Here is a 14,662-nt window from a genome sequence, read left to right as displayed (position 1 = left end):
AACTTACTCTCCCGCTTTATTTTCCTTTTGTCACTGTGACACAATTTTTATCCTGTGTTTAGAATAAAAATTGTGCTTGTCTGGTAGTACACGTCATATAAGTCAATGCTTGATATTTGCGATTTGCGATGGTAATGAAAGACCATAGAAAACCGGTTTTTGTGTTTGCATTTTTCGTTAATAAACAAAAAATGCTTTTGCATACTTTAGCTTATAGCTTTTTGGCTATTCATTTAATTAAAAATAAAGGCAGTATATTGAGAAAATGCATGCATACGTGCAAAAACGTGAACTAAAAAAAAAGAAAAATTTTCGCGCTATTGATATATCTGTATAAAATATCGCTATAACGACACAACAATAAGTGCACTGGTATTCTACTATGTTTGAACATGTTAATTTTCTCAATAAAAAACCACAAAAAATATATTTCGACAAAATAAAAACGCTTTCTTGCCATAAAATTAAATTTAAACCTTTTTATTCCTGCAAAACGTAGTCATTTTGATAACGCAGATTGAACAGTCGTGTATGTACGATCGATACTCATTCCACGTGCTATCAATATTTGGGGTTTTTTGGGAAGATAATGAATTACAATCGCTTTCGTTAGAGTGTAATGTACAAATACTAGCATTAAAACTCCAGAAAAGTTGTTTATCAGAGTGCCCGATGATATTGATATGTCAATTTTTGCCTATATGACGCCACTATGGCACCTAAAATTACTATTAATTTTAATATAATAAATTTATAATGCGCTTTTATGAGCCAATATCACTTGTGCTCATAGTAACACTGCTCAATCACCATTCAAACCGGAACATAATAATACTGAGTACTGATGTTTGGCTGTAGAATATCAGATGAGTTGGTGCTTCAGTAACGTACCCAGAGAGGCTTGCACATAGCCCTACTACAAAGTTTCAAAATTAACAGCCTGTAAATTTCCCAATGCTGGGCTAAGGCCTTCTCTCCCTTTGTCCACCACGCTGCTCCACTTCGGTTTGGTCGATACTAATGTGGCAGATTTCGTTGAAATTAGGCTCCTCATGATCTTTTCTTTCACCGCCGAGCACGAGATGAATTATAAACATAAGTTAAGCACATGAAAATTTAGTGGTGCTTGCCTGGGTTTGAAACCGTAATCATCGGTTAAGGCTATCAGGCTCCTAGCAAGTTTAATGAATTACTATTTACTTTATTTAAGTATATACAGTTAGTAAAGTCCCTCTAATTGCGGGACGACAGAAACTAAGTGAAATAGTAGATTTAAATCTGGGATCTAAAACTACAACAAACATATCAACATAGTTGTTTCTTTTACTTTAAATCGCAAGCTCTATGGAATGGTATATTGTTCTTTTTATGTGGCTATGATAGATAGTTACCACATTACTCGTTTGCTGTTTGATATAATTAAATTGATAATATTGTATAATTTTAAATTAAATCAAATTCCTAGCTTTATAGTTTTTGGTAGTGCTGCTTTTGTTATATTTCTATCCATAGCTCCGTAGACTATTGTAATGTATTATAATTTTGTCAAAAAGTGACACCTGTCATTTTGTAACACTAAATTTGCCGTCAATGACAGTTTAACAATTTTTTTTTGACAAGTTGAAATACATTTTTACTTGTGTGATTAAATTTGAATCAACCTTAACTAAAAATGGTGCGAATAACAGCTGTACTATCTAGAGTCCCAGTAATTAAATTTCGGAAAGGACTAGGTTCATCCAATGCCCCTTCGCCGCCTCCTGCTGCAGCAGGTCCCGCGGCAGCATCAGCGCAATCGGTAATTATAATGCATTAAAGCTTTTAATATTGTCATAAGTTCTGCAATTAATATAAATAATAATACCAATTATATTTAATTCTATGGTACTTAAGTTTGAAATTTTATAAATAAAGTCATTTTTCTCTTACGCAAACATCACATTACGTAGAGTGGTGGAATACTTGAAATTGTTATCTTACCAAATCGTTAAAACGTAAAACAGATTTTTAATAACTACATAAAATCCATCAATTAAATAGGTCATATATAATAAGTTTGTGTTAGACAGAATATATAAAATTTGTCTACAAATGTATGACAAATAATAAAAAAATTGTGTGTAACATTTACTTATTACTATTTTTATAAGTTAAAAGCAAAGTTTAATAAACAATTTTATAAAATCTTATAAATTTCAGTCAGTTCAATCTCAACCTGCAGCAGCAATGAGCAGTGCTCCAATTTCTGACATTGATTTACCACTACGCTACAGACGACGACCATTATCACAAGAAGAGATAGATCATATCAACGGCGGAGGAGTTGTTTAGTTACCACCTTATTGTTTGTAGATAGAATTTAACTAGTCAATATCTTAACATAGTTGTTGGAAGATATTTAAAAAAATGTTTAATCAATTTGTTTTATTTTTTTGCATTTAATGTATCCTCTTGGTTTTTAAAATAAATGTAGTTGTTAAAAAATATAAATTCAGATATTTATCCCATAATAAAAAAGCAAACACCTGTAAAATTATAACTAAGTCACATGACTACAAATCACATGACATTATTTAAAGAACTTTTTTATTATTTTTATTAACAATTTCTTAAAAATATAATTTTACAGGAAAACAACAGTCCGAGTATAAAAAAACCAACATCTCTGGCCATTCAAGTACCGCACAAAATCATCATTCAGTGTGGAAAGAACAAAGAGACACTATCACTTAGATTTTTTTTCCAAAATTGTAAAATAGAAAATTCAGGCAATTAAAACATTTAAGATTCCAAATACTATTATATATTTATAGAGATTACAAAATAATTTGAGTTTTTTTTTGTAAATAGTATAAAAATATTTTTAATTTTTTGGTGTATAATCAACATACAGGATGTATAAAACATAAACTAAACTTATGATTAAAAAAAGTCTAATAATATCTAATATTGAGTTTTTCGGTCTGGATGGACCACATCTGTGCAGCCGACCCATCATAAGCACCATTATTGTTACTATGGAACTTTATGAGACCAAACTTAGCAAATTTCCTTTTCCATTCTGGTGTCTGTGGCAAAGTAAGAAGAGCCTTAGTTATTCTATTCTTGATGTTATCTGTAAATATATACATATATTCTTATCTTATATATTTGAATAGATTGTTAGATGATGATTATGATCACAGTGGAATCAGGAATATTTTTATAATGATTTCTCAAAGTTTTGCAAAATATAAACAATAGCTAATAAAACAGTTTATTTATCTTGCTACTTTATGAAAACTGGTATAGATAGACACCAACAGACAATCAAAATTGCCTTGAGTACTATAATATTGAGTACTAAATATTTTGAGTAGTAATGTATAAGTTTTAAGACATCCATTATTTAAAACATATTTATTTACTTTACATCTGTTAGCAAGTGATTGTACTACTTGAAAAGCTGTTGCCTTGTTAAGAAGGTTTTAGAGCTTATTTCACCACATTTCTTCAATATCTGCATACAAGTGTGGATGATTTTAATTTAATACATGCTGATTTTCTCACGATATTTTCCCTAACCGCTGAGTACAAGATGAATTTTAAATACAAATCAAAAACATTAAAATTCAGTGGCGCTTGTCCAGGGATTTGAACCCGCAAACGGTTAAGATTCACGTGCTTACGCCATTGACCCATCTAGATTATTTCTGCTTCTAGTATTTTATCTGTAAACATCTCTGTTTAGTAAATTGCGATTTGAGCCTTTCAACACCTTGGTACTGTAAGCTATAACAATTCTAATAATCTGGATACAGTTACAAATCTTAGGTTAAATACTAATAAATATTAGATTTTACTAGAAATATAAAAAATATTACAATGTTATACACTTGGACATATTCTGTTTATAAATAATTTTCGTTAGTTACAATTCTCACATTAAACTTAACTTTATTTTCCTTTTTATAATGTAGAGCTGGCGGCAGCCAGCTAGCTTTTATAATGAGAGGCCAGGTGACTTTGTTCAAACCACCGGTATCGAGTAATTACTTACGCTAACTTGCATTAGTCAAGGAAATTTACTGAATTTAGGTGAGCTCAGAAGAATGTTAATTTAATGAATATGATAAACAACATACCTGGGAGTCTTGAATTGACCACGATGGGGTAGGGCGGCAATCGTCCTAGCGTTTCTAATGTAATAATGTCTTTTCCACCGTCCTGCATAAACTTTTTTGAATAAAGAAGTGTTGTTGAATCAACTGTTGCCCAGTCAGCTTGTTTAGATGACACCATTTGCGCCGATGCCAAATGTGATCCAGATTCTATAAGTCATAAAGAATGGATTAAATAAAACAAATGTATATATAATATTGAATTCCACAAACCATGTTTTTATACTTAGAACTGATCCAAAGAATGAAGCATTTTCGCCTTTTTCTTTAAGTGTTTTAAGAACAATTTTGCTTCCACTAAGAGATTGTTCGTCATTGCATGCAAAAGTGCATCCTCTGAGATCCAACAAAGTGTTTACGTTGTGGGCTCTGAAATTATAAAATCAATCAATGTTGTCACAAACATTTAAGCTCTTTAATTTAATATAACTACACTGTATGGAATTCAATTGAGTAATAATAGAAGTTAGAAGCACTCGTTATCTGAATACTCGACTTGCTTGATAACAAATAAATTATCTACGTATTTATTTAGGTAATTTAAACAATGTTTATTTTTTGGTGTATTATTAAATTTTTACGAATAATGACTAAAAAATATAACAAAATACACAAATATATAACAAATATAAAAATACACAAAAATATTAAAAAAAATACACTGTATTGCATACATATTTTGTTTGCATATACATATGAGTATAAAATATTTGTCTTGAGCGGGAATTAAACTCCCGGCCATTGAACCCACATTTATACCACTTGACTACCGCGATTCAACACCTTATAATTAATTAATTTTAATTACATATAAGGATAAATAGTAATAATTATCTGTTCCCTAAAAGTAGTAGAACGCTTACTTTTTATCACAGTGAATGATAACGTCCGAAAAGTACCCCGGCTTATTCTCTACATTCATTTGGTGGGCGAACACCGGTGTAACGAGTAGTAGCTCGACAAATTCATTGTTACTTTCCTTTAAGTTCATGTACGCTGCTGCAGTCATAAACGCTGTAGATTTGGAGAAAGTGTCACATACTTTACAAGTTGTAAATTTCAAATAATGTTTTCGTATATAATGTTAGAGTTGTATTTAAACAAAAATAAATTAAATATTTGATAAATAAAAAGGGCCTCACTATTCATTTGGCATTTTAACGAACAAGACAGAAGTTTTTTTATCTAATCAAAATTCTGTAATCCTAAAGGCGTTATTATCATTGTCATTAAGACTTTCATCATAATTTTCTTACGTATTGTGATATAATAGGTAGACAGTTACCTACTGTAATGGAAGGCACTGGTAATGATTTTAATTTTAATTCTTTAATCTTTTGATTGATTTAAAAATTAATAAGAAATATTGTATAGTCTATAAAAAGGATAAGAAATAGTATCTACTTTCTCCTAGTTAAGATAATCACTGAAATAATATTCAACTTTTACCTATCAAAGTGTGATGAAATTTGTAAAGGGCTAAAGATGTATTACAGACAACGTCCCTTAAGCATTTATAAAATGTAAACAATGATCTCTGTGTACATTTTTTTTGTTAAATGTGTTATTGGGAATAATATTAAATAGATACTATTCATATTCACATATTTATATATATATTTGTAAAAATTCATAAACATAAATAAAATGTTTTGCATACGTACCGAGATCAATATTATCTCTTGCAAAAGGGTCTGAACGTCCGAAAATCGGACCAGGGCTACGACTTTCATATTGTAATATCGCATGGCAATCCAAGGCTTCTTCCAGTAGCTTTATAATTAATTCATATAATTCCACCGGATGCGTAGGACACATGTAAGTTATTACTCGTAATTCAAATTTTTCTTCTGACATCTTATATGGTAAAGAGTACGTGATTGCTGGCGATAGAGTGAATAATATTACAAGTTAATCGAAAATACAAAGAAATTTGTTTACTTTCAATACCAAGGCGTGATAAACATTGCACGATAATATGTTCTCGATCAGTCCGGTTTCCAGTAAGCCGACCACAGAAAGAGTGTGACGTCTAAACACACGCTTACGCTGCGTGCTACCCAATAAACAATCCTACAATATAATTTAGAAACCGTATTTAGAACAACAATATCTATTTATTTTATCAGTTATTTACTTTTGTATATTGAATTTTTAACTAACATTTCAAATTAATCAAAATTTAAATATAATATGACTAAATAATTTCTACAACTCTATCTATTTTAATAATTCCAGTCTTGATTACCGAATCATTTGCGGTTATAATATATTTTAAAATATATCTAAGTATATTGTAAGAAATAACGATGTACCCACATGACAATTACAAAGATTTTTAAAATAAGAGTAGACATTCTCCGTAACAAAGAACTTGTGTTGGGATTCTTGGGGTAAATATATTAAATGAGGTCATTTGAAGTGCAAAGCCAGATTGACTACAAAAAATATTGGGGTGCAGAACAAAACGCGACGCTACTTCACACTGCATTTGCTCTGCAAAGCCCAGGTTCGTCCGGATATGGAGTACTGTTCAAATCTTGTGGAAGGTGCCCCAGAACTTACGTATTAACTTCCCTGCAGCAAATATTCTGCGAATACGCCAATTTAGGTAAGGTTACTAAGGTAAGGTAAGATAAATATTCCTGAGATATTGGCAAAAATAATTTTGTAATTCTAACCTTAAAATGAGGTTGTTTATCAATAATTTCGAAACTAAGTAGCTTTCGGCGCTACGGGATGTGCAGCATCGTCGCCTTTCGCCTATGCCTTGTTACACCACCTTCTACTAAATATTCCAGGAATAAGACCGATAAGACCAAACTGAGATAGAGTTAACAGAGTCGTTTTTGTGTAAATTTTGCAAAAGCAAATGTTTGTATCTAAGCCTTCCAGTAAAATGATTAAAAGAAACTACAACAAACGGATTGTTGTAATCAGGGACCAAACCTCTACCATATACACATATACAACACTTTGTTTCTCCAAAATCGTGCGGAGGAATTCTAAAGTGAATCTTTTTTTTGCTTCGGCGCCCCTAATTACAAGCCCCTTCTCTAAGAGCTATGCTGAAATTGTCGACGACCAGAGCCGTCTTAAGCTTATACTGGGGCCCTGGGCACCCATGAATTTGGGGCCCTTTTGGTAGATATTTACTACATGTACAAATAATTTGCTTTGGGCCAGGCCTTAAGTATAGTTTCAAATAAACGGTGCGGTAATTTTTGTATATTCATAGGAATCTGATTGGTTCTACAATCTTATGGCTATTTTATAGCCTTTTTGATAAATATGTTAGTTATTTCTTACAAATATATCGCATTCGAAAATATACATAGCAGTCAATGTGAGAACAAACATATGAAAGAAATTGTTGGTTCTTCGGAGGCCTCTTAGGATGGGGGCCCTGGGCACGTGTCCCATGTGCCCTATGGTAAAGACGGTAATGTCGACGAACCAATAGTGACAGACGATTTCGATCATTTAAGACTCCGGAGAGACATTGGCTCTCTGTGTGTTCTACCGTCTGTACAGTGAGGAATACTCCACGGAATTATTTGACTTGGACTTTACTATTGACACATTTCCGCCATTGGTGATTGCACCATTCGCCGCTGAAGTAAAGCTTATACACAGTCCTTCGTTTGTATCCATTGGGTATCCAATGTACGTGCGCCAAAATTATTCTTTTCACGCAACTTGTAGTCGTGGAATGGTCTTTCTTCTGAAGTTTTCCGGGCACAATAATAAGGGAGTCTTTAATAATCGGTTATATACGTTCCTTCAAGGCCAGCAACTTCCCTTTATGTTGCAGGTGTTCATGAGTGACAGCAATCACTTACCATCACATGGACCATTTGCTCGTTTGCCAGTTACAATACCAATACCAATAAAGAATTGAAAAACAATTATTCATTCATTTAACTTCCTGTCTTATTTTAAATTAATTATTATCAAAAATGAGCTTTAAACTTTATCATCAGTACTGGATTGAACCCATTACCCAACCCTTTTTTAAAATAATAATAAATAATTAATTAGGTGTACATTATCACCTAATTATTTTTTCTTTTTTTATGTAATCTGGTAAACGTGCAGGAGGCTCACCTGATGCAAAGTGACTACCATTGCTCATGTAACCTTTGAACTAGATGCGAACTTTTGATATTTGTAACAATATTTTTAGTACGTTCTAAATCTTCGCTATCAGACGTCAAGTGATATTAAATGAACATAAAGCTCATAGAAGTAGAGGCTTTTAAAGCGTAGCAAATTATAAAAATATTCAAAAAGTGGCGAAGTCAAAATAATACTTATGGTATAAATTTTGCCGTTGCGGCCTATAAGTTATGAAATAATTAAAAAAAACATACGCTTAAATATATATTTGTTTCGTATTTTCTTGTTCATGTTTAACGACAATAATTAAAACTCAAAAAAGGAAAGTTTATAAATATTTATATACTTTGTTTATTGAACACTCAACATTAGTTATTCACAATCTGTTGAGTTATTACTGTCTGTCACTGTCTGAGTCTGTTCAGTCTGTCTGTTTATCCTATTTTGTGCGTGTGGGGTTATTATTTTGTTCGCCGTATAAGTTATATATTCTGAATATTAGAAAGATTAATGGTTTTTACTATTAGTTATTCATAACTTCTGATGTAAATTTAATATTTTAATCTGTAATAGCTAAAAGAGTATTATAACAAGTTGCCATGGGTAAAGACGATGTATCAACTAAGAAGCGGCGAAAATTAAACACAACATCTAGCGAAAATACTAAACAGTCACCAACAGATATATATAAGGTTAAAATTGTATTTTATTATAATTTTTAGACGTGGTGTTAGACTATTTATTTCATAAATTAGCCAAAACTATGAAATACAATTTATATTATTACAGAGAGTAATCGAATTCGAAGAAACCGAAGCACAACTACGTTCTGCTGAAAAAGATTCTGCTCTGTTTAAAAAGATATGCCATGATGTGAGACAGCTGTTTGCAGATATTGCCGAATTAAAAGCCAAAGGAACAGACGAGGTAAAATATGCATGATTTATTTCTTTTTATGTGGTAGGTTTTTCTTCTTTTTTGGTAATATCTCAATTTCCGCATAAGAAGTTATTAATTGCTATACTTTAATATTTTTTCCAATTCATCATTAGAAATGAAAATATTTTAATTGCAGTTTGCATAGTGTATTAACAACACTATATGTACTATTACATAATATCTGCAATATGACCAAATCTCTGTCTTAATGAACCTGTCACACTTTTCTCTGCAATTGTGGCACACAGGGAATCTGATGTTTCCACTCTGCATATTTATTGGTATCAAACAATTAAGCTATGTCAATGACATATATCAATCTTCTGATGCATCTCATTATACATGTGTTTAAGTCTATATATTACAGTTCCTCTTTAAAATTATTTGTATTTAATTCTTACTATACATTATAGGCAAAGGAAAAAATTACTGCAAAAAGAATTGAAGCTTCATTGCATTTGGTAGCATTAAAGAAGCTTAATCGTTTAGAAAAAGTCCGTACAAGAGCTGGCCGTGATGCATTACACAAAGAAAAACAAAGAGTGGATTCCACACATTTACTTTTACAAAATTTGCTATACGAGGCTGATCATTTAAATAAAGAAGTAACTAAATGTTTACAATTTAAATCTAAGGATGAAGAAATAGAATTGATATCTATGGAAGAATTTTATAAAGATGCACCTATTGAAATTTCACGACCAGTATGTGTTATAATAACATTCTTATTTGATTTTAATTTTAAATTCTTTTTACTAAACCAAAGAAATGTTTTTCAGGAAATTACAAAAACTGATGAGCATCAATTGCAACTAGCAAGGCTTGAATGGGAACTGCGTCAACGTAGAGAACTAGCCGGAGCATGCAGTGAGTTAGTTGCTTCCAAAGAACGTGTGGCTGCAGCCATAGCTGCTGCCCGCTCTAGATTAGATGCTTTGGCTCCTCATCTTAAGGATGTATTAAAGGCCACAAAGCCTCTCCAAGAATGTTTAGCATTAAGACTAGATGAAAAAAGAGATGAAACTAGAGCTGCAACACTTCTTTCACCACCTTTGTTTTTGCTCTATGCCAATGCCAATGCATATTCGGATGCTCTTGGTTCCAAAAATGTTTCCGTTGGTAAGTAGTTCAACTATTTATTTAATAATATATTAATATATGTGTTGCATGTAAGTATGAGAAAATATTTATTGCCATTTTTAAGGTATATCTGGAGATGAAGATGAAGCAAGAAGGCTTGATCAACTCTCAAATGTTGAAAGTGAATTAGTTGTTTCAAATGATTCGGATTCAGATCAAGAAAATAATGATGAAGATCAAAGAGATTCGAAGAAGAAGCGGCATCACAGGTCATCTAAAATATCAAAAGAGGAGAAAGCAGAAGCTAAGAAAAAGGAAGTTCTCAAAAAACACCCATTAAATGTTCAAGTGACTATTACTAATAGTGACGGCACTGCATTAAATCTTATCTTTTCATATATGATACATCTTAAAATAGTAGTGGTCAAATTTACTATGAATTTTCCAAAACCTATTACTGGAGTGTCTGCTGCAGATGTTTTGAATGGTGATTGTGTTTTGAATGAACTATATGTAGGTGACACGGGTAATGACTCACCACATCCAGCAACTGCTTACTTATTGAAAGCTGCTGGTATATCAGAAAATTTTCCACATTTTATTTCAGAAGTTGGTAAACCATACATATGGGCTCAGAGAATGTGTGGTCTAGATTTTATGGCAGTATCTGTTGATACTCAAAAATGCAATAAAAACTTCCTTCCTTGTCAAAGTCTTAGTGTTGCAAGTGTTGAAAATTTTATTTTCACTTTAAAGAGAAGACTTAAAGCTAGGATTGATTTAATGAAAGAATTGCAAGATTTAGAATGTGGTAAAGTTCTACCTGCAAAGGGCTTATTGTGTCCAGTAAGATTATCCGGTTCTTTGACTCAATGGCAAACTGTGTCTTGGAATGAATACAGTCATGCTCTTTCAACATCATTTGTTATATCTGAAGGGTTGGTGACTCCTGATAATATGCTCTACCGTGCAATTATCACAAGACAGTCTGCTAAACTTGTTGCAATGGTAGCAGTAAGTAGTGATTACCCAAAGCAAGCACCTATATTTTCGTTAACTTTACACTGGAATGGAACACACCATGCTGGCACAAGTGATGACATTAGAGATATAGAACGAGTAATTAATACCAATTGGCAAAATACAGAAAAAAGGCTGTGCACTCTTTCCACACAAATGATGAAACTGTTAACATGTTTGGATGTTCTTTTGGAGACTATGGGTTCCTCAGAATTTCCTCCTGATAAAGTTATGTTACAGTCTATCCGAGGAAGGAATAGAATGAAGCCATACAAGTATTTAAAACAAGGTACTGGAATTTTTGTACAGAATTAAAATCTTGCATATTTTAATACCATGTATGATGTGAATAAAATCGTTTATTCTTTCTATAAATGATTGCTTATTGCTAAGATTTAAAACATCCCCATAATTTTAGTGTTAGAAATAATATTTTATTAATAAAAACAAAACATTAATATATATTTTGACAGTCTTTATTCTTATTTCTGTAAAATATTGAACATTATTATTGAAATAAAAAAAATTAGAACAGTCATTATAATTTGGCGATAACACGAATTTATAGGGCATAAATACAAACATAAAATTCATACTGTTTATTTTTAAAAAAATACTTAAAATCATAATAATCAGTAACTTAACCTAAAAATGCCATATTGTTATTGGTCGATAATAATGAGATCTCTATAGTATCATGTCTGTAATAAGATAATATTTCATAATATTCACTTTACATAACACACTACAAATTAGTAATATTAAGAGTTGATATAACCATGAAATATTTTTGTAAGTCCATACTACATCTAACCTATTTTTTACATTTTCAATTGATGATTGGAACTCGACGACTAAATATTATTTTTAGAAAATTATTAAATGTGCATTTTATTCAGCAGAAAATATTTTAAATATATAATTTTGTGTATGAAAGAAAGAAAATCATTGACGTAAAATTACTACCATTTATTGCGAAAGTAGGAAGAAATGACAAGACAAGAAATGACAATTATCTACTTAGAATTTATCTTAAAGCAGTACTATAATCTTTACATTCAAATGTTCTAGGGCTTCTACATGATTTTATTGTTTGCAAGAAATCTTCACTACATATAAAAAAATATAACTCACTATTGGAATCTCATCTTCTTTGCTAAACAACAGTTGTGTATATGATGATTATTTTCAGTTGATATCCTTCACTTATTATTTTTATACACTTTTTAATAGTTTATCACTGTATGTCATTTTAAAAAACAAAATAAAATCACTTCTCATCTTGCGTTTTGCGTTTACTTATTTCTAGGTAAAGATAATCTATTGCATTATGAGATCCCAGCCTCTAACTTCACGTCCATGATTTTTCGCGGCCCCTTGAGGCAGTTGAGCCGTCTTTGCACTGCGTCCCTGTCTGTAGATAAGACATTTTTAAGTCAAATTTGATATGATTGTAGAATTAAATCGCAAATTGTTTTTAGTAAATACTAGAAAAAATTTTTGTACACAGTTAGATATTCGAATATTATTAATTACTCTCTTACTACTACTATCCTTAATGTAAATGTTATCATTTAGGGCACTCGGGCACTAGTATATGTAGCTATTTTCGTCAAGTAAGTTATCTATCGGGCTACGTTGTGTATATGTAAAGCAGCTCACATTTGGAGAGCGTGGTGCGGTGGTGCGGATGCAGCGGGTGTCGCTGCACGAGCGAATGCAGGAGCACCTGCGCGGACATGTACCGTCGCTCGCACTCCTTCACGTCTCCGAACAACTCCTCGATTGCGGCCATCTGGCACTGCGGAAAAACGGGATGATCACAAATTGACAGAGTCCCTAGCTGAACAGAACTATCTTTTTCTATTACGTTGAATATTTCCAAATTAATACTAGAGAATATGATGTCATCGTGATTTTGTGTACTCATAGCACAACGAAGAATTAAAGGCCAGGAAATAGAATCAAAAACCTTTGTATAATATTCCAATCAAAGACGGAATAAAGATAAAGAAACCTTAAATTGATGTATTCTATGCGATTTGCTAATAGCTCAATCATATTATACATACGTATTATATATAATATACATATGATACAAATAATTTTGGATTGATTTAATTTTATTTATAATATAACGCTATTCCACTTGCCTACTTACATATATCAACTTTTTTCTTAAGTTCCGATAACTGCTCTCTCGTTTAAAACGTAATATAAAAAATATAAAACATATATTTCAAATCCATAACGAAAATCTAATTATTTTCCCGACAAACTTCAGTAATTCCGACATTTGAGTTTGACTATTTTAATATACATATTATGTAGACAAATATAAGTTACCAATTCGATAGCGTGTTCGTAGAGTATTTTATCACAAACTGCGGGCGTGACCCCCGCCTCGTGTAGTCTTTTTGATTCATTGACAATCCATTTGTACTTCCCGTTCATTAGCGATACAACTGTAAAATAAGATATAACATTGAACCATTACACTAGTAATTTTTGATCACAAATGACGTAGTATGATGTAGAAGTGATTAATATATCATATAATCGACGACGAGGTCGTACCGTTCCGCACTTGCAGCGTGGGCTGCAGCGTGCGCGAGCGGTAGTGCGCGGCGGCCAGGCGCAGGCCCGCCGCCAGCGCCTGCATCGCCTGCACCAGCAGGCCCAGCCGCACGCTCTCGTTGCAGCGCTCTGCGGGCAACGGGAAATCACTCAACATAACATCGCCGCTGGCCCATTCGTGTGTTATCGTGGATTATACCTATCGATTAATATTATATATATTGATAAAATATTTTGTATGAAAGCTTGCATTGTGAAAAAAAACTTTGTACTATTGAAATTTACATAAACGTCACAACGTTTATTATAACAAACTCTGGACGTACAGTAATTAAAAATAGAGGCATATAGAATATTTTAACATATATAAATTATCCCTTATATGATATCAATAAAAACCTTTAAACAACATGCGTAACGGCGATGTTTGACCAATTTCTATTTTACGCATGTTGTTTTCCGAAATTAAACAATCGGGGTACAAAAAATGAACCTGACATGGAATCCCAAACCTACTCATAAAACCCGGAAAAGACTAAAGCGTGTCTCCCTCGCGACCATGCATTATATTTTGTTTATTATTATGGCGACTCGTACCGTCCGACGCGTCCATGAGCGCGGCGAGCGGCGCGCCGCACGACACGGCGAGGTCCGACAGCAGCTCGGCGAGCATCAGCACGAAGTTCAGCTGCGAGAAAACTTTGCTATGCTCTTCCTGCGGGTGAGGGTACACTTAGTTTGAGATCCTTCTCAAATATGAATGAGAA

At 32.4% G+C, this 14,662-nt stretch overlaps 3 protein-coding genes and 1 non-coding gene across 10 annotated transcripts in view; 2 read left to right on the top strand and 2 right to left on the bottom strand.

Moving 5' to 3' along the window:
- Positions 1-1,559: 1,559 nt before the first annotated feature.
- On the top strand, positions 1,560-2,418 carry LOC113403352 (uncharacterized). The gene is made up of 2 exons (XR_010309314.1): positions 1,560-1,798; positions 2,200-2,418. It is a non-coding gene; the product is annotated as an uncharacterized LOC113403352 (transcript).
- A 442-nt stretch (positions 2,419-2,860) lies between these two features.
- On the bottom strand, positions 2,861-6,215 carry LOC113403351 (uncharacterized). The gene is made up of 5 exons (XM_026643869.2): positions 5,825-6,215; positions 5,024-5,174; positions 4,387-4,529; positions 4,125-4,310; positions 2,861-3,115 (listed from the first exon to the last, which is right to left on the bottom strand). Exons 1-5 carry the CDS (start codon positions 6,015-6,017, stop codon positions 2,934-2,936), a joined length of 855 nt encoding a protein of 284 aa, XP_026499654.2. The 5' UTR covers positions 6,018-6,215; the 3' UTR covers positions 2,861-2,933.
- A 2,490-nt stretch (positions 6,216-8,705) lies between these two features.
- On the top strand, positions 8,706-11,782 carry LOC113403393 (THO complex subunit 5 homolog). Its single transcript, XM_026643939.2, has 5 exons — positions 8,706-8,971; positions 9,069-9,206; positions 9,632-9,922; positions 9,998-10,337; positions 10,423-11,782. Exons 1-5 carry the CDS (start codon positions 8,879-8,881, stop codon positions 11,631-11,633), a joined length of 2,073 nt encoding a protein of 690 aa, XP_026499724.1. The 5' UTR covers positions 8,706-8,878; the 3' UTR covers positions 11,634-11,782.
- Positions 11,779-14,662, bottom strand: part of LOC113403392 (serine/threonine-protein kinase unc-51) — a 29,042-nt gene continuing 26,158 nt past the window's right edge. For all 7 annotated transcript variants that reach the window (XM_026643931.2, XM_026643932.2, XM_026643933.2 and 4 more), the window contains 5 exons: positions 14,493-14,610; positions 13,896-14,024; positions 13,665-13,783; positions 12,981-13,119; positions 11,779-12,732 (listed from right to left, as the gene is read on the bottom strand). In XM_026643931.2, coding sequence (XP_026499716.2) covers positions 12,647-12,732; positions 12,981-13,119; positions 13,665-13,783; positions 13,896-14,024; positions 14,493-14,610 — 591 coding nt within the window. In that variant the 3' untranslated portion in view covers positions 11,779-12,646. The remainder of the gene's footprint in view (positions 12,733-12,980; positions 13,120-13,664; positions 13,784-13,895; positions 14,025-14,492; positions 14,611-14,662) is intronic.

Source organism: Vanessa tameamea, chromosome 13, assembly GCF_037043105.1.
Source record: "Vanessa tameamea isolate UH-Manoa-2023 chromosome 13, ilVanTame1 primary haplotype, whole genome shotgun sequence".
Classification (NCBI taxonomy): domain Eukaryota; kingdom Metazoa; phylum Arthropoda; class Insecta; order Lepidoptera; family Nymphalidae; genus Vanessa; species Vanessa tameamea.
This window is presented reverse-complemented; position numbering and strand designations above follow the sequence as displayed.

Bases quoted from the DNA above. Each gene is read 5' to 3' on its own strand.
- LOC113403351 (XM_026643869.2), bottom strand. From the start codon at position 6,017: ATGTCAGAAGAAAAATTTGAATTACGAGTAATAACTTACATGTGTCCT. The intron at 4,311-4,386 runs GTATAAAAACAT...TATGACTTATAG, and splicing joins ATTCTTTGGATCAGTTCTAA to AATCTGGATCACATTTGGCA. The intron at 3,116-4,124 runs GTATGTTGTTTA...ATATATTTACAG, and splicing joins GGTCAATTCAAGACTCCCAG to ATAACATCAAGAATAGAATA.
- LOC113403393 (XM_026643939.2), top strand. From the start codon at position 8,879: ATGGGTAAAGACGATGTATCAACTAAGAAGCGGCGAAAATTAAACACA. The intron at 8,972-9,068 runs GTTAAAATTGTA...ATATTATTACAG, and splicing joins CACCAACAGATATATATAAG to AGAGTAATCGAATTCGAAGA. The intron at 9,923-9,997 runs GTATGTGTTATA...AATGTTTTTCAG, and splicing joins CTATTGAAATTTCACGACCA to GAAATTACAAAAACTGATGA.